The sequence below is a fragment of the Perissodus microlepis genome, chromosome 6 (assembly GCF_051167445.1).
Source record: "Perissodus microlepis isolate ML-2025 ecotype Zambia chromosome 6, ASM5116744v1, whole genome shotgun sequence".
Taxonomy (NCBI): Eukaryota; Metazoa; Chordata; class Actinopteri; order Cichliformes; family Cichlidae; genus Perissodus; species Perissodus microlepis.
The window spans coordinates 17,489,687-17,508,867 of NC_140466.1; the positions used below are offsets into that span (position 1 = coordinate 17,489,687).

The window sequence follows — 19,181 nt, forward strand, 5'->3', positions numbered from 1 at the left end:
AAAAAAAAAAGCAAATCGTAAGGTGTTTTGCCTTACGAGGAGTTACACTCATTGAGTGCGTTTGTTCCTAGTGCCTTCCACTGAGGCTGAAAGCGCTTAAACATGTGGTTTTAATACAGAGCCTATTTGGAATTAAGTGAAAATAAAAGTAATTGGTGCAAATTATTAAGGGGATTTTATTTATTCAGGGACAAATTCAAACAACTATAGCATCTCTTTGAAGTTGACAGCAGGTTTTTGTTTTTAAAAGACTTCACAAAATAGCCTTACATCTTGCTCATTCATCAGGCAAATAAAACCGTAATTTTTTTTTTAAGATCCCAAGAGTTCTCCAGTAGCCCCCGTCCTTTCACCACTAAGCAGTGATGGTGTTCACAACCCCTGAAAAGGCCCCCCCCCATCCTTGTCGACTAAGGTGCGCAACCTTCTGTAGTTTCCAATGTTAGGCAAACCCACGACAGCAGTAAAGCTCCCAAAATTGGGGCTACAGGAATACAGTGTCCACAAACCTAACACACTAGTTTATATATCATTTATCGTCAGCTTACTGTCCATTTAAACAAATCTCAACAAGTTACGATAACAGCCTCGCCCTTCAACATGTCACTGAGTGCAGATGTAGAGCAAGGTTTGTTAGTCTCTTCAAGCTTTGCCAGCCATAAACATGAAACAGTCTGCATAAACAGGTGGGAGTCTCTTGGGCAAGCCAGCATCGCAGCTCATGGGAATTATTATTATTATAGAGTGGGATATTTGTGAATCTCAGAGTATCAAAGAGGTCGGGGAAGTGTGCTAATGTATGGTCACTGATGAAGAAGGAAAAAAAGAGACGCCGATGCTGTATGTTCTTGCCGCTGTGCGCTCAAGGTTGGCTTTGGATGTGTCTGCGCAGCTCCTGGGCCTTATCCCGCAAATCAGGCCTGCTGTCGGACTGCAGCGTCGACAGGGAGCGCTGCAGCTGCTCCCGGCTCTTCACAGACACACAATCCCACTGTTCACTCTCTGTTCATATCAGAGACAGCACAAAGATATCATCAGTCAATCGATCGAATCTTTACTTCAACATATGAGTAATAAATGTAATCACACATTAAAAAAATCAAAACATGAAATCACTCAAACACGCATATGTACACACGATCTATAATTATTTAACTACAGCAATCCAAAAGCGTTCCTTTTTATAATATGTAATTATATAGAATTATCAATTTTTAATGTATAATACAACCACATCAATTTTTAATACTCTACTTCATCCATATAGTGCTTTATAAGACTACAGATGCTCCTCATTGCTGTCTATACATTTGTTTGTTTTTTTACACTTAGCTCTTCACCACACAATCTTTCTTTTGTTTAAATGTAGTGACTATTTGTTCATATCAAAGAACATTTGAACTTATTCTTTTCTGTTATGATTCCCTCTAAAAGCTGCTGTAAACTCTGACCTGAACAAAACACGTTCATATCATCTGCAAATAATACAAGTTTCAGTGTGTTTGAGGCTTTACAAATGTCATTTCTGCATAATATTTGGAACAAGTCTGAACCTTAATTCAGAGCAAACCTCACTACTGTAAAACTTTATGATCAAATGGAGATGCTAGAAAAAGAATAACGCTACATCGCCCAAGAATAAAACTGAAAAACAAAATCCATGCTTGTTGAGTTATTACAGAGTGGTGCAAAGTGATGGTGGACAAGTCATTGAACCTGGCAAATGATAATACTGCTCATATGTGACATTTCCGCTCTTGGCTGTGGAGCGCAAAGAGTCAGTAAGCAGGAATCGATATTTACCTCCAGTTCTCTTGACGATCAGATCCACGACTGACAGGGCCTCGGTCCTCACAGAGGAGTAACTCTTGTTTTCTGGATAGAAAAGCAGCACAGTTGGGCATGAAACGCACGTGTATAAACTATAAAACAAAGTACGAGGAAGAAGTGAAGGGCTTACCTAAAGGATATGTGAGAGCAGCACAGGTCTCTGTGAGAATCTCTGACAATGAATTCAAGTCTTCATTACCCTTTTCTAGCAGCAGTAACCTGCAACGAAAAAACAGCTCAATACCTTTTAATCTTTTTTTTTTTCTTCACAGCCAGTCGAACACCTTCTCTTTGTTTCGCTGCTTACCCCTGGAAGTATGCCTTCATAGACTGAAGAACAGCCAGCTGCACTTTCCAGGTGCTCAGCTTAAGCTTCTCGCACATCAGATTGCACACCTCTGCCTGGAAACGTGCTACACACACACACACACACACACACACACACACACACACACACACACACACACACACACACACACACACACACACACACACACACACACACACACACACACAGTTGAGAACATTACTTGATGATCTTTCAATCAGCTCAAACACGTTTCTTGCCCATTCTGTGGTAAGAAATTTCTGGAAGTTCTGCCAGATAACTTAAAAATCCAAGATACATGTAGTGGCTTAAAATACGTCTAAAAAGTAGACAAAGGGAAAGAATGGTGTCAATTAAAGGACACCATTTTTGAGCTGGTCCTACATTCCCATTTCTTTAAATGCCATATACAATATGTCAAAACAAATTTGGGGTTCAGTTTTGTCTCTTGTGAGAATAAACTTACTCTGAGTCTCGGGCTTTCTTGGCCAACTTTTTCCAAGAGTCTCAAAAGCACAAATAATAGCTTCGGTCTGCAGCTCTTTCTCCTTCACATCTTTATCATCATCGTCGTCGTCGTCGTCTTCCAGTGATCTTGGGGATCCAACACCACTCTCTGGACTGCTCTGTTGTAAAATTATTAAGACAGGTTGAGTCCATTAAAATACTTTTTCAAAATATGGCATCAATATTTTAATATTCATATTCAAGAGGCAGAAGGGAGGTTTCAACCTTCTTGATTAGAGGGAAAAGGATCTCTGCCATGTCGGCGAAACGGTCCTCCTGGCTGCTGTGGAGCACGTCCCCAGCACAGCGCAGAGAAGCAATTTTGTACACGAGACTCTCCTTACGACATTCCTTCAGCACAACCTCCAACACCTCAGAGATGGTGGGCTGGCCGCTGCAAGGCTTCTGTAGCTCCGTGCTGAAAAGGAAGAAGTGTGACAAGAAATGTTGTGATGTACTTGGAAGAAAACATACAAAGAAAAGGCTGTGAGAGAGGTTTTACCTGCATTTGGACACTACAGATCCAATGGCTTTCAAAAGCTCCTCCTGGAACAAAAATAGTTTAAAATAGAAAAATAAAATGAACACTTTCTTGTTTTCTTCAGGTATATTACACATCATTACCTTGCCAGCCCACGTGCGCCCAGATAGACCCTGCATTAAAGCTGTCAGCACCAAGCCAAGGTGTGGTGCCACCAGTGAGCCTGTCTGTTCCTTGGCAACAGTTGCCATGGCAGCTGCACCCTGAGCCTTCATCTTCCAGGACTGGGACTGCAGCGCTTTCTGTGTGATGGCAATCAGCTCGGTCATGTACAGTCTGATGCCTCCAAAGCTTCCTGATTAGAAAAAAGTTTAAAGAAGTGGAAACAGAATTAAATCTTTATGTCATCACAAAAAGACACCATCACAAATATACAGTACATCTGAAGCTGAAAGGATTAGTTGGTAAAACAGAAACCTTGTAAAACAGGAAGATTTGCTTTGTTTCCTTTATATGTTCAGTGTATTGCAGCAGATTAATCAGTAACGCATAATTTTCATTAACGCTGTCTGGATTTTCCTCACCTGGAACGTTCTCCTGCCACACCTCAGACCACAGCGTGGCATCATGGCTCTCTCCTTTGTCCTCATCGGGACCCGGTGCCTGATGCATGCCCAGGAAAGCCAGTGGCAGGGCCACTCCCGCGTGCCCTTTCAGCACATCTGGACTGTAGTGGCTGATTGCATGTACTGTCAGTGCACAGGATGACTTGTACACATTCTCTGGGAGCAAGAAAACACAAAGAGCAGAGTCTGAAAGCTAGCACTGAATTTAGTAGACCAACTTCTTGTGTTTTTCAAATATAGAGCAGCTGGGAGAAATATAGGCATATTTTACACTTTCTCACCTTCTTTCTCCAAGTACCAGGTGTTGAGTTTCAGCAGTAGTTTTTCTACACTGCTGTCTTTTGCTGACTGATGGGAGAAAACAGATGTCCTTATGACTTTAACAAATCATTATTTCTAAATCATCAACAAGATTACTTATCACAATTGCTGCTCACCCTGACCAGGTGTCCCAAAGCAAAGGCATAAGCTTTCTGCACTACAGTGCTTCTGTCATGGATGCCATTCAGCAGGGAGCTCATAAGTTTACCTGAGGAAACAAAAACAGTTATCACAGTTAACGCCACACTTCCATCATCCAATACACAAACTAGATGAACAGATTCAAACTTGTCCTGTACCTGAGTGTGGGGTCAGATCCTGTGGACACTGCACTGTGAGGGAAACAATTACACTAGCACAGCCACCCTGTGAGGAGAGACAAAGAGTAGCAGGTAAACTTGGAACACCTTGGTAGAAAAAAAGCCACTGTGTGGAAAAAAAGGCAAATGTACGAAAGATTGGTATGATGATGCAAAGAAAGCTAAATAACTGTGTTTTTTACCTTGGTGCCCAAGCCTACTCCACTCTTAAGCAGCTCACAGAGTCTGGGAACCAGTTCTCCCAGAACAGCAACATCCAGGTGCTGCAGACACTGAATACAAAGACAGCAAAATATATGTCACATGCTTTTGTAACACTTTAAATAAGGCACCTTTTTGTGACACATCTACTTAATTAATTAGTAAGGTTTTTTTTTTTTTTTACCATGTTAACAGTCTCCATCATTGGAGAGGATTTGGCAGCACTTAGTCTGGCAGCATCCATGGCACTCTAGAAGTAGAGTAATAATAACTCATGACAACTTTTAATAAACTTATAGGCTTCAATTTTTTATGGAGGTGAGTGCTGAGGTTACCTTTTCCTGCTCTGTGGCTCGGAGACTCAGGTAGTTGAGGACCTGAGGCTCCAGAGTGCTGAGGGACTCCAACAGAGCTGGGATTAACCGGGAAGCATGGGGCCTTAGTCTGGCACCGGCAGTCTTACTGATCTTCACCAGGGTCTGAATACTGATTTGGAAAAAAAGAGATTGTTGAGAGAACAGAACACACAATTATACAGCAAAAAATTACGACCTGGTAACGTGATGACCGAATGATGAATTAAAGTTAGCATCGTGCCATGTTGGAAAAGCGGAAAGGTAAATTTCCCGTTGCCTTAAACTCTTTTTAAAAAAAATTAACTAACAAGTGAAAGTAAAGAAAAACAACCTAAGAGTCAACTGCAAATACTTACTAAGAAATTACACATTACCTAACATAATTTTTGCAGGATCATATATTGGTATACAGCAAGCTGCTAAATGTCTGGTTTAATTATGCTTGAAAGACAAAAAACCACCCAAACCAATTTTGCTGTTAATCTCTTACTACTAAAATATTTTACTAGAATTAAAACTAGAATTAAAGCACAAGTTTACATTAAAAGACTGCCACAGAAGAAAAACCAAACCAAAGTTATAGAAGAAGATATTACCTGAGTGAGCGAACCTCTGCGACATTGCTAACAATGCCTTTTTCCAGTAGGGTGGGTAAAATCACCGCCACAGTTCTCTGGGCTCCAGAGCCTGTAGACTCACACATACGGGTGCACACCTGGAGAGAGAAAAAGTCTGCATTAGAAAAGGTACTCAGACAAGCACACATGTACACACAAACACATACACAGGCCAAAGTTGTGGGAAACAGCTTTACCTTACTGAGTGTTTTCAGTGTTAGGTCTGCAGCCTTCCTCACAGACTCCTAAACAGAAAAAAAAGTACTTTGTAATAATGTACATTTTATTTTTTTTGTTATGCATCAGAAACAGTGAACGAATTCAAACCTTTGTGCCACATCAACGAAAGAAACACTGATCTCTGATCACTTCCTTCCTACCTTGATGTCATCAAGGACTCTAAACAGGGTCTCCCATATTTCTGCCAGGTGATCAATAAGGTCATCAGCCTGACGGCCTCGAATCAGGTCATTTAAGGCCAGGCAGCTGAAAGAAAAATTCACATAAGCGTTTAGCCTTTAAATCTTATTCTAAACAAACTGCAAACATTATTAACAAAGCATCCATTCTAATGCAAGTTAACAAAGTCAAAAGCCAAGGCTGATGATCTTATTTTTTTTAATATAAGTGTACATGCACCTGGACTCTCGCACTCTCCAGGCATTGTTGGTCAAATTAGAAATCACATCCTGAAGGATCTCTTTGAGATACTTATCCACCTGTAATAAATCAGAACAAGCAAGCAGGCAAATGTAACTAAACAACTAAGTCTACAACCATTTTTTTCTAAAGACAAATAATGTTTTGTAGTTTGTTTTTTTTAATGGATGCAAATGTACAACAATCAGCTCTTACCAGGGTCTTATCAGTGACCAAAGCATCCCAGATGCTTGTCATGGCCTGGCGAATGCTAAGGTTGGGATCAAACTGGTAGCGGTACAGACGAGGAATTATCTGAGGCAGGAATGGAGCCAGCTGTTCCCCGGCTTTAGCTGCGATCATGTGGAAACCAAAAGCTGCTCCCTGAAAGGAGGATAGGCATGATCAGGTTGGAAGGGGCATGGATGTCACGGATGTAAAAACTGGTGAATACAAACATGATACCTTGCGAGAGTTCCACATGGCATGATGATTGGCTAGGTTCATAAATTTGTACACAAGATCTGGTTGGTTCAGGTCGCTGGCCAATGAACACAGCTCCTTGTATGTGGACAAACCGTGACTGCCAGAAACCATGAATATAGATTATGTACAGAAGTAGGCCAACAAGGGTGAATGTGTGCAAACTGAGCACAAAGATTAAATACATTTTAAAAAGCCTGAATATATTTATTACACTTTCACTGAAAGAGGAGCTAAAAATGCCAGTAGAGGTGATATGCCTTACCCATCAGGTGTTTTCCCCAAACCTTCTCCTTGGAACACCTCTGTATCCCCTGAGACTGCATGTTTCACTCTGTTTACAAAAAAAAAATAATGATTTAACAATTAGCCCAATGTAAGACACAATTGTGAGCTTGTTACAATTTTTGTCCTTCTTCAGTTTAACACTGGTTTCAATCACAATTTCAAGTTTCCCTGACAAACCACTGGAGACCAACAAACCTGCCTGGATCGAGCACAACTTTAGGTGGAAACTGAAGCACACCCACAACAATATACTGCTTTTGTTCTATTTTTAAAAGCGCAAAATTTGACAGCAGCTCGATGCATGTGTTCATCCTGCCCATGGTGCACATTAGCTAATCATTAGTCCTCCCACAGTGCTTAATGGACCATTTAAATTATTTATTTTTAAACTTCTTTTTTAAACATTTTGTGAATCCACTGCTTTATGATCCAAGTCGAGTCAGTCAGCTCTGTGAAACAGATACATTCAGAGGTCTTAACCCAGGAAACTGAGCAGAATCTTTGTGAGTCCATAATATTCCATTCCCATTTCTTCTCATTTTTTATTCTGTTCACAAACTTATCAACACTTGCAGTAAAAAAAAAATTAACTGTATCTTTAGACCCTTTTAGCTTTCAGCTGGGTATGTGGAGGACCTCATTCAACATGCACTACGGTCTAACAGTTTGTTTCAAAACAATAAACCTGTTTCTAGATTTTTCCCTCCTTCATGCACAAGCTTGAAGCTGTTGAATGTGTACTCAACCCAACCATCCACTCACCTTTTACCAGTCATGAGCGTTTCAACAAGAGTGGACACCAGTTCCTGCTGGTCACCCTCTCCCCCCATCTCATAGACCAGACCAAGGCCTTTAGATGCCACATCCTGACTCAACTCTGAATGAAAGAGGAAGAGTGAAGCGTGAGGAAGTGCACAGGCACAAAGCTAGCAAGTAATGAGCTGATCAAACAGTTCACTTAGACTTGAGTCTGATCTTACCGTCAGGGTCTGAGAGAACAGAGATAAAGGCCCCCTGAATCTCTTTCAAATGTGACTGTAAGAGTAAAAGAAGAGAAACAAAATTACAGGTATTTGACATACGTGCATAAAGAAATTTGCACACTAAAGACTTTGGCACATGAATATTTTTCCCAGAAAGGTACAATTTCACATTTCAAACAAAATCTCTATTGTGAATAAAATATGAGCTCACACGATCTGCAAATCATTGCATTCTGTTTTTAATTTACATTTCACCCCGAGTCTCAATTTTGGGGTTAAAAATACACACCGTAATCTCCTTGTGCTGGCTGAGCTTCTTGACAAGGGAAAGCAGCCAGATGCAGGCTGCCTGCCGGACGTGGGGGTTCTGGCTGGTTATATACTTGGTCAGGATGGCGTTAAGGACCCAGGGAACCACATCATTGTTTTTTACATCTGTCAGCAGAAAGGAAAAAGTGGAAATTAAAACTTTTGTGGATAAAACATTCAGCTTTTAGATAAAAATGGACTGTTGCAGGTGAATATATGCTCAGAAAATTCAAAATAATGTTCAGACAGAAAAGATAACCATGGATTTCATTAGGACAACTGCTGGTATAAAGCTGAATATGGTCATGCAGAGTGGACAGTAAGCGTGCCACTATACTGGAGAACCAAATCAGAGTAGTGTGAACTTCAGAAATGGCAAAATTCATTAACAGATAAAAAAATGTTAAAAGCACAATACAAGCTGGGACTACATTTTAGAAACGTACTCTGTGGTGGAGTGTAATGGTCCTCGGTGCAGGTCCATGGATCTCTGGCAGCTCCAGAACTGGTCCCTACTGCACCACTCGTTATGGCCTCTCCTACTGTGAATTGTAGCTCCACCTGCTTGGCCTTGGAAAGATTGAGAATGTTAAAAAAACAAAAAACAAAACTTGAGTACTGCTGCCAGCAACGAGTTGTTAAGCCGAGTGACAGCTCAAGTAGAAATGTTTAGAGACAATACCAGCATATCTGTGCAAAAATAACCACCTCAATACAGCCCGATTCATTACCCTGACCTCAAAAAGTAAAATGTTAAAAAACAAACAAACCTTAAGCTACCAATTACACCCGTTCATTTGAACCTAGTCTTTTAAAAATGTACTATCCATCAGTATGTTTCATACCTCTACAGAGTCCATAAGTCCCTGCAGCAGCTTCTTCTGATGAGGGAAATCTTCATCTCCCACTGGCAGATAACCCAAGGTCATGATGGCTCGTTCCTTCATCTGGAACAAATACACAAAAAAGACACAAACATGATGATCAAGATAAAAAAGTAGGCAAGAAAATCTAAGGACCCGACATATCGTTAATTTATACAGTGCAAATAAACCACTGATATAATGTGTGCCAGTAACGATCACTGGAAAGTGTCTCTCAGCAGTAGGGCTGCCACGATTAGTCGACTAGTCACGATTACGTCGACTATCAAAATCGTCGACGACTGATTTAATAGTCGATGCGTCGTTTGAAGCTTTGTAAAAGATCCCAAAAGACGCAGGAATAAGTAGTAGGACTTAAGAGTGTAATAACGGACTGAAACAGAAGATGGCAGCACTGCATGTACAAGGATGCCAGCTGCCGTTAAACCCCGAAGAAGAAGTAGCTCTGTCCCAGAATTCATAGCGCAGCCCAGCTCAGTTTCCAACAATGGCGGCAGCTAGTTAGTTTTAATGTTACTCTTATTATTCTTTCTGGGTCACAAAATAAACGTTTAACATATTTTCAGGCGAGAATGTAACTGTGTAAACCTCAAATATCTTCTCAGTTTATCAAGACACCACATATTTTCAAAAGCGCTCTGACGTTTTCGGAGACTTCTGTTACCCACTAGCACGATAGCGAGCCGGGGGCAAGGCTCACTAGAGCCCGTGAGAACACCGGACTCCCGGCAAATCGTTTTCAAACCCACCGCCGTCTTTCGCTACTCAGGTTAAACATGATATATAAGTCACTTAGATAACTTACAAATGTTATTGTTTGGCTTTTTTTTTGTATTTTATTTGTTCCTGAGTAAATCGGTTTGGCTGATATTAAAGTTATAGTTTTTACACAGCTGAATAAACGTCAAGCAGACAACTGATTATCAGAAGTGTGAGATGCTCGAGAATATACTCCGGTGTCCTGTTATATTTTGGATAGCAAGGAGTTTATTAAACTTCACCGAAACAATCTGCAAATTTCATTAAAATTTAATAAACTATCATCTTGTCTTTATTTTTAGTTAGCATATACCTTAAACACTTAAAGCTGTAAGCTAATGATAGTTATATAAGAGCAGATGCATGCTGGTGCAATAAGCTGTACGTTTTACAATGGATGCATGATCTGATTAGTCGACTAATCGCAAAAATAATCGGTGACTAGTCGACTATCAAAATAATCGTTTGTGGCAGCCCTACTCAGCAGCCATTTTTTCGATTAGATTTCTAGAATACCTTTGTACTCTCCTTGCCAGAGGGAATGCGGGCGAGCAGGTTTTCTACAACAGAGAGTTTAGTCAAGCCCTCTCCCTCTGCAGGGATCAGCAGGGGGCCATTACGCCCAATTTCCCCCAGAGCTGTACAGGCTGCTATAGCCAGCATTGCACTGCTGTTGTCCAGGAAGGAACCTTGACGAACATGAACAAAAATGGGTCAAACAGCATACACAGAAGCAAATCATTATTTATGATATAAACTTTAAAACTGCCAACTAAAAACTAAGGAATTAAAAAAAAAAACTGTATAATCATTACAGTCTAGGCAAAATAAAGTGTAGCATCAGTTTTTGGTACTCCAACAGTTACCAGGTCAGTAAATGAATGAAGCTGATGTGAAATAATTACATACCAATTGTCTTTGTTGCCATGGCAGCAAGTTCATCATCTTCCTGGGAAGAGATGTTCATTTGCTGCCCCATGTTTTCTGTCGAATCAATGGATGTGGCAGCTTTTTTCCTGCTCATGTTCCTTCCGACCATATAGCCAAGAGCCAAGATGGCACCATGCTGAGTTTCAGGGCTCTGTGATTTGACAAAGCAAGTAAACATTAATGCAAGGTAAATTTTCACAGCTATAAAATAAATGAAGCTACAAACGGCTGTGTAGCAACAAAGTGGCATTACGTGGTTGTCTTTGGTGATTTTGACGAGGTTCTGCACGGCCTTCTGCAACTCGTTGCCAGTCATAGTCGAAACCACAACAGCATACAGCTGGGCTGCCAGCTCCCTCATGTCCTCCTTGTTTGTGTTCATCAGACTCTGGGGGAAAAAAAACATCTGCTATTACAGCGATGAGATCTATAAAATGTGCACTAGGCTGATGGTTTTACAATATCACAACACAGCTGAGCAGCTGGATTATCTGGTATCTGTCTCATTTGTGAAATAGCAAATACCAATATTGGCACTAACATCCCACATGTTTATGATACTCACTTTAATCCAGTCGATTTTATCAGCAAATCTGGGAGCCAGTTTCTCCGGGCACACAGACACAACCTCCAGTAAACAGTACATGACAGGGATTCCTGTTAAGAGATTATTACATTAAGTACAATTTCCTGACAAACATAAATATCTGGAAATGCACATGAATTCTTAAAGGAACACTTCTTCTAGCAGAACTTATTTACATGAAGCACAAACTGAATTTTGCAGTCTGCTATCAAAGAAACAGTCTTCTTGAACAGAAGATACTTGCAATTTTTAAGAGTCAAGAGATTTTTTTGTTACTTAAATATTCACTGCACTGCCACGGAGCAAAAAAAAAAATGTTTTCAAAAACTGCTTGATTGTTTAATAACTAAGTGCTTCCTCACCTCCTACAGCAGAGAGCAGCTGCTGCAGAAGATCCATGTAGACATGTACAGGATTTGCTTCAGAGCCCTTTGACCCTGAGGGCTGAGAGTCAGAAAACAGCAGCGTGTGGACATAGCGGCCAATGGCAGGGGCATCATCCTGCATGTCTGACAAGCGTGTGGACATGGGCATGGCCCCGGCACTGTGGGCTAAACACATCCTCAGGTAGAGCATGATCTGGGACAACAGGAAACGGAAATGAGATGGATTAGAAGACAACCATCTAGCACAGGTATAAGAGGTATAAGAGTATAAGATGGGCCAGTGTCACGATTAATAGATGCCGTGAGGTCATAACAAATTCATATTTACCTCGCCAAATGCAGAGGGGTTGAAAGGAATTGTGGAAGTTCCCACAATGTACTTAGCCGGAGTCTTGATTCGCTGAGCGGCCTAATAAAGACAAAATGCAGAGATTTAAGATTTAAAACGTCTTAGTAAAAACACCATCATGAGAAACTTGGAGAACATGCTCAGAGCCTCACTTTCTCCTGGACATAAGCCACCATATCAGGAAAGGAGGGCATAGGTTTTGGTCCCTCCTTCTCTGAGCTCTTGGTATGGAAAGCCCTCAGCACCCTCTGGGCCTCCCCAGACACCTCTTCTCTTCTACAACACAGAAAAATAAGACACTTCAAGCTTTTCTGCAGGTAAGTACACCTAGGACACATTTTAGTTTAATCTCAAAGCTTCTTCTTTGTACTATCAATAATTTCATGACCCAGTAAAATGTTTACTGTGTGTTCTTGTCATTTATTTACCACCACACGAAAGATTGCTGTGTTTTTCAAACTTACGGGTCTCCAGCAGCCAGCAGCAGTAGGTATCTTGATGGCACATGATCACGAGCAAAGACCGTGCTGGCAAACTTCATGGCCACCTGGCGAACCTGTACCTCCGGCTGTTACAAAACAAAACAAAACAAAAAGAAAGAACTATATGAGTGTTTGATTTGCCTCATTTCTACTTATTAAACCCACCAAGATTAAAGTTTATTCTACCAGTTCTGCCTCTCACCTTTCCAATATATGCAGCCACCAGGGCCTCCATTAGGTTGAGCAGCGCTCCTTGGAGGTTAGCGTAAGCTCCAACCATCATAGACAAAGCCTCCTGAATAGCTAGACGGACATCAGCTTCCTCCTGAAGAGGAATTTTAGAAATTTCAATACCAGATGCACAAGAATAGAGTTTAAGGCAATAATTTTATATCGACTGTGAGTGCCAATATCTTGTAATGCATTAGTTGCTTGGTACTCAGTTTTCACTGCAAGCAACGTCTTTCCCCTACCTTACACATGGACTCAAAGAACTGCTGCACAAGTGCAATGTCCTTTGTGAAGAGCTGAGGCATACGACTAGAACAGAGGACCGAGATATTTTGTATTACATCATTTGAAATACAATGCAAAACTGGAAATGTTTAAATAAAAAATAGTTCATTATTTCCTTATACCTTGACAGCTTTCCAACAGCAGAGTAAGCAACACATAGTAACTTAGGATCCTGCAAAGACAAGTGTTCCCCAGTAAGTATATTTCAAATTAAAGTGCGCAAACCTGTATGAACTTCACATTATTTATGTCTGATGCCATTTGCACTTTACCTCCTTGTATTCATTGATGAGCTTGGTAAGACCATTAAGCAACATTAGCCCTAAAGGCTTATTAGTGTCAGGGCATCTAATGAAAAATCAGAGAGACAGAATCAGCTTTTAATTTCTTAAAACACACTGATGAAGACAGATGTATCTGTAGGAAGATGAAGAAAAGACTTACACCATGCAGATATGATGGACAAACTGTAGGGTGAGAGACAGCAGTTTGTTGTTCGTGTTGGCCCCAAACAGACCGTCATAAACAACCTACAAAGGACAGAAAGAAAACTAGTGAGAAAAACTGGAAATTTTACTGTTTTGCATGGCAGTACCTGAAAAATACCCATATATCAGAGTTATCTGGATACACTAAAACAAACTTCACACTGAATAAAAAAGAAAACATGGCCAGAAGCATCACAGATCGTACCTGGATATTAGCTGGAAAGCACTCTGCAGCCAGACGTGAGCGTAGAAGATGCGGCAGGATCTTCAGCTTAACTCTTGTGCTTACTGGCTCATGTTTCAGCTCTTGCTTCATGCCGCCCCCCTACAGTATACATATAAAGGGATTTTACATTTCTACGTGTCAAGAAAATACTTGTGTTCACAGGTTATGTTAAAAAAAGAAAGTTTAAATGTTGAGTTTGAGTTGACAAACCTTTGTTTTAAGAGGTACATCCCCCAGATACACTTTGAACATCTTGTTGATAATTAGAGGATTGTTCCAGTCGATGATGCTGAAACATTACAAAACAAGTGCATTACTAATGATAGGAATGACAGTTTGACAGTTTATTCAGCTCCTCAGAAATACTTGAAAAAGTCAGACTTTTTAAAAATTATTTTTACAAAATCTAGGAAACTGTTAAGTTGTATAAACTACCGGACAAAAGGAGTACTTAAAAGTGGAGGACTTGGTGATGCAAATACAAACACAGACATAAATCAAGTTTCATGGCCTACCTTTGTTTGCTCTTCAGCTCCAGATCAGCTGCAGTGGCCACACTGTGTCTGGTGTCACTTGACGCCACCACTAGGTGGACCACCGTCTCCACTTCTGGGACTTGCTTTGCCTCAATGAACTTCACTATGCCCAGTTTACACTGTTGGAACCAAGTACACAACAAGGAACTATTTAGTCATAGTAAACATGCCACATGGTGCTTCACCGTCCACATTTATATTAAAAAATATACATTACAGAAGAAATTGCTCTGAAGAAATTATACCAAACAGTCAAATTAGGGATGAAGGTGGAAATTTTATAGACATAACTGATTCTAAACTGAATGTTTAGAAGCTATTCAAAGATTTGCCTTACAAAAAACCCTCCATATCAGTGTTTCCCGCAGATTTGAATATTTTTGTGCCGATAACCTGTATGTATCCACAAGCGGAGGCACAAGCACTGCATGTGTATAGCAATAATCATCTCCAGTTACTCTTTACGCCTGCAGATGGACTTCAAATGCACAGTGCTGAACTGCAGCTGGTCGTTTTTGTCATTCTCTGCATCATCTGTGATCTCAGTATAGTTATCCACCTGCTGCATGTTTTGATGAACATGAAACTCAGTTACAATGAAACCCAGGGATTGTCTTTGTTAACTGCAGTGCACAATGGTATAGTTGGGCACTATTCCAATGAATGACAGTGAATGATATTCAGGATTGTCATTAAAGTCATCTGACTAGCAAAAGACTGGGATGGCCTAGATTAGTTGGTAAACAACTGAACTTTCAAAACATTGGCAAGGGGGACCAAATCTACCAAATCAACAGGGCATTGAGCTATCCACACAGACAGACAAAAACAATACGGGTGCAACAATACACAAAATTCACAGTTCGGTTCGATACTTTGGTGTCACGGTTCAATATTTTTTCGATACAAAAAAAATGTTCATGCCTTTTTAATTTGTCATTTATTAAAATTATAAATATATATTTTAACTCAAAAGTACAGTTTTTAAATTTAATGTTGCTGAAACAACAAAATAATAAATCTATCTGATTGAGAAATCACTCATCTTTGGAAAAGAGAGTTTATTACAGAGAAATGGCTCTTTCCAAAATAAAAGCTATACTATACGCTTCTTCTGGGCTATATTCTCAGCAGCATATTAAACATATCAGGTCCCCATAAGGAGAATCATGTGCTAACGGCTGTCTAAATGACTCGGGTAAAGTTTGTAGCATGTGTGCTTGTTGTTTTTGTCTGCTTCCACTTGTCTTTGCACTAGGATGATGTCGGCGTAAATGTGCTGTCATATTCATTGCGTTAATCTCGTTAAAATGACATTAACGCCATAACGCGGCAAATCTCCGTTAACGAGTTACCGAGGATCGCCCCGTGCGTGGAGCTGGACGGCGTCAACGCGTTAACGAGCTAACTGCGCTAACGCACTAGTTCCCACAAATTGAGCATTGCGTGGCACATCTGACATACTGTTTTACTTTTGTTTTCTTGTGAAGCTTACCATCAGGGTCATACTTCACATGAAAACCAAGATAGTTCCAAACGCCAGATCTGAATGAGGGTGGGGGAGGTTCAATTTCAGGTAGCGTTGAGGCAGTTGCCATGTTGCAAGCTTAGCTTCTGTCTTGCTAGCTTGCGCTGCGCTCAGTGGATCTGCACTCGACAGTGCAGCCTAGGCAGAGTAGTCGAACGCAGATCCACTGAGCGCTCAACACAGACAGCATCGTCAGAAGAAAAGTTGATAAAATAAATAAAAAATGTTGTATTGTTCGATACATATGCGTACTGAACCGAAAGCACTGTATCGAACGGTTCAATATCTATACGAGTATCGTTGCACCCCTAAAAAACAAGTCACCAAACATACTCGGATGGGCATAAATATACTTGACCGGCCTGCCCAAACACTGAGCATATTACCTTTCCAAACAGATAAACATATAAAGCCAGTATTCATCCTCCCAGTTCAGTTTGTATACCTGCTCCAGCTGTTCAGCATTCCACTGGGCTTCTCCAATCACCCTCTTGGCAGCATAAACACTCATCCCCGGAGGAGGCTGCGGGAGACCCTGACTACTCGCAGCCACTGTCCCATCTCCAGAAGTACCCTGGGAGGAGGAGGGAGCGGGGCGAGTTGGAGATTCATTCAGCACAAACCTAGGAGGAGAAGGACACTACAGGTCAACAATTTGTGGTAAAAATACTTCTCATAAGCAATTAATTTCACCAGAGGTAGGTCTGCAACCCTTATTCGCTTAGGAATCGTCAACTCACCCATAAGGCATCAGTAAAACATCTAACATGAACTCCAACAGCAGGTGCATTGTCTTTGGCCGCTCAGTTAGGTTAAACAGAGAAGCACTCTTGGAGGTGTCAGTAGGATACTTTATGTGGTAAAGAGTAGGGATCAGCAGGTGCATCAGACTAAGAGAGAACATAGAGTATAGACAAGTCATTTTAAATTAAGAATAATAAGCTGATATCTCAAGATTGCTTAACATACATGTCACACAACCATATCCAAAATGGGTGTTTGGATGCATCCCCTCACCTGTCCTGCTGTGGCTGTGGTTTTCCTTCCATGGCAGTGATGAGGGTTGGGGCTAGCTCACACTGTTTTACCACCTCCAGACGAGGGTAGCCCATTTTAATGTAGATGATGGTGAAATTCTGCGTATAAATGTGACCATCAAAACTCTGCTCTCAATAATAGGCCAATTTTTAAAAACACAAGTCAATGTAGGATCACTAACTAGATTTAAAAAACCCCACATAAACGTCAATTCAATCATGTGTATTAAATTGTGTTTTTAAAAAACAAAAAAAAACAAACAAAGGGACAAAAACACTGATCTGATTAAATCCCATGTGGCAACTGTGTGATACCTTACCAACGATGTTCATTGGCCCATAAGGCAATCACGCCCACAAGGCAAACACAACATCCTCCACTATATGGCAAACATCCTAATATGAGATTCTTACCGTAACGAAAGAGGCAGCTGCAGGGTCTTGGTACTGCACAAGCAAAGTTTCGACTGGAAGTTGAATCTTAGGCCGGCTTTTTATCCTCTTATTCAGGTGCACCAACAACTCCATTACCTAGCAGAGAATACGCAGTTTCCACATTTTATTATGTAGTTAAATAAGACAGATGCATAAACAAAGTGAAAGGGATCTAAGCTCCTTGAAGAACCTTTGCATCTAGAGAACTGAGTCAATATCTCTGCTATACCCTCAAATAATTTTTTTCTGGGCTGAACTTTGAAGTAATGATACTGCAATTTATAAACACATCGCCCTTGTAATGCAGTCATTATAATCTCTTAAGTAACAGAGACAGGCTACACCCTTCTTACTTTCTTCCGCACCCCCTCTTGAACGCTGGAGAGCTTGAGGAGAACAGGGGGTAGGAACTTGGAGATAATGTCCTGCAGCTGTTCATCTGTCTCTGCATGGCCCAGGCGAAGGAACACACGTTCCAGTTGATCTGTCAAAAACACATATAACACCCTTGTTAACTCATTTTCCAGGCGGTATTTGTCACACGCTAATTATTGGCCCCATCATGGCTAATTTCGCAATATCTTTCTATTCAAGTATCTCACCCAGTAGTAAGGTATCTGCAACACAAAGACTACGACCTTCAGTTTAACATAGAGCAACATGCATGCTTAAAACGGTCTCACGGGCATGTTGCTGCAGTTCTGCTGATAAGTTCGTCCTGTCAGCTGCTGTGCTGGTGCGACCATCACCCAGCCCTGCCTTCCTTCTCCTGGCATGGCTCACCAAGCACCCAGCTAGCTACAACAACTGACAAGACTATTCACGCATTTGATCGTTTCTGTATTATTCAACTAGCTTTTCACTTAAGGTCACATCCTGCAGGTCAAATCCCCAATACCCCGAATATCCCAGCAGTTACTGCGCACTTTCAAAGTTTCATAAATGGATATATATTAATAGCCTACGTGATAGTTTCTTTTTGACCATGACTGGGCAAACGGCCTCCTGACGATAGCATTCTGGTTAGCTTAGTAGCTAGCTATCGCACCTACCCCTGGTTTTTAACGAAAAGAAGCTTTAGCGTTACACTAAAAAACACCCCAACTGTCAGGGCGGATCAGGCATTTTCCTGGATACGTTTTTAGAAACCACGAGTGCGACATTTGACAAAATATATGAATCGCCAATAACCCAAAAAGAAACTTACTGAGTTCATCCTGGGCAGCCATGTTTGCAGAAAGTCAATCAGCGACCCCCCAGTTTAGAGAGTGTTACTGCATCCACCGACGCCACTCCTAAGCTACTGCTTCATCACCCCAGACATCAAAAATTATTAAATGACACACAAGAAATCACAAGGAAGTTTTGTACATTTAAATTGTGCAGCACAGAGCCTACATGCTCTTATTGTACAGGCTCTCACGACAAATACAACTAGATAGATAGATAGATAGATAGATAGATGATAGATAGATAGATAGATAGATAGATAGATAGATAGATAGATAGATAGATAGATAGATAGATAGTATTAATTTCCCAGATTTTATTGATTAGATTCATAATGCATATGGGGACAGGTAGTGCTTCAATCTTCTTCCCTTCTTCTGCTCCTCCCATCAGCTGCTCATTTGACTCCATATCGCCCTATCACTGGCATCCTTTTCTGGCACACCAACTGTCTGCATGTCCCCTTCATTGCATTCATGAATCTTCTCTGTGGTCTTCCTTTTTTCCTCCTACCTGGCAC

General features: G+C 40.9%; 1 protein-coding gene across 2 annotated transcripts; it reads right to left on the reverse strand.

Annotated features, from left to right (window-relative positions):
- Nucleotides 1-156: 156 nt before the first annotated feature.
- Nucleotides 157-18,755, reverse strand: ecpas (Ecm29 proteasome adaptor and scaffold). 2 transcript variants are annotated; one of them, XM_084931179.1, is made up of 49 exons: nt 18,639-18,755; nt 17,785-17,915; nt 17,411-17,527; nt 16,977-17,095; nt 16,700-16,849; nt 16,405-16,582; nt 14,411-14,550; nt 14,106-14,184; nt 13,875-13,994; nt 13,626-13,711; nt 13,454-13,529; nt 13,304-13,353; nt 13,139-13,205; nt 12,868-12,990; nt 12,648-12,751; nt 12,336-12,459; nt 12,163-12,243; nt 11,811-12,027; nt 11,428-11,519; nt 11,116-11,250; nt 10,842-11,013; nt 10,449-10,621; nt 9,135-9,236; nt 8,736-8,859; nt 8,270-8,415; nt 7,978-8,032; nt 7,760-7,874; nt 6,975-7,043; nt 6,692-6,809; nt 6,443-6,610; nt 6,227-6,306; nt 5,968-6,073; nt 5,785-5,832; nt 5,567-5,685; nt 4,950-5,100; nt 4,799-4,864; nt 4,596-4,685; nt 4,393-4,459; nt 4,210-4,301; nt 4,054-4,120; nt 3,731-3,928; nt 3,290-3,501; nt 3,168-3,211; nt 2,891-3,083; nt 2,625-2,784; nt 2,138-2,243; nt 1,961-2,049; nt 1,804-1,875; nt 157-1,002 (listed from the first exon to the last, which is right to left on the reverse strand). In XM_084931179.1, exons 1-49 carry the CDS (start codon nt 18,658-18,660, stop codon nt 863-865), a joined length of 5,553 nt encoding a protein of 1,850 aa, XP_084787305.1. In that variant the 5' UTR covers nt 18,661-18,755; the 3' UTR covers nt 157-862. The 2 variants fall into 2 exon arrangements, with proteins under 2 accessions (XP_084787305.1, XP_084787306.1); XM_084931180.1 differs by lacking the exon at nt 18,639-18,755 and adding an exon at nt 18,397-18,433.
- Nucleotides 18,756-19,181: the final 426 nt, after the last annotated feature.

Coding starts and splice junctions, on each gene's coding strand:
- ecpas (XM_084931179.1), bottom strand. CDS start 18,660: ATGGCTGCCCAGGATGAACTCA. Junction 9,237..10,448: donor CTGGCAAGGAGAGTACAAAG/GTATTCTAGAAA, acceptor TATTTGTTCCAG/ATGAAGGAACGAGCCATCAT. Junction 4,121..4,209: donor CTTTGGGACACCTGGTCAGG/GTGAGCAGCAAT, acceptor TTCTCCCATCAG/TCAGCAAAAGACAGCAGTGT.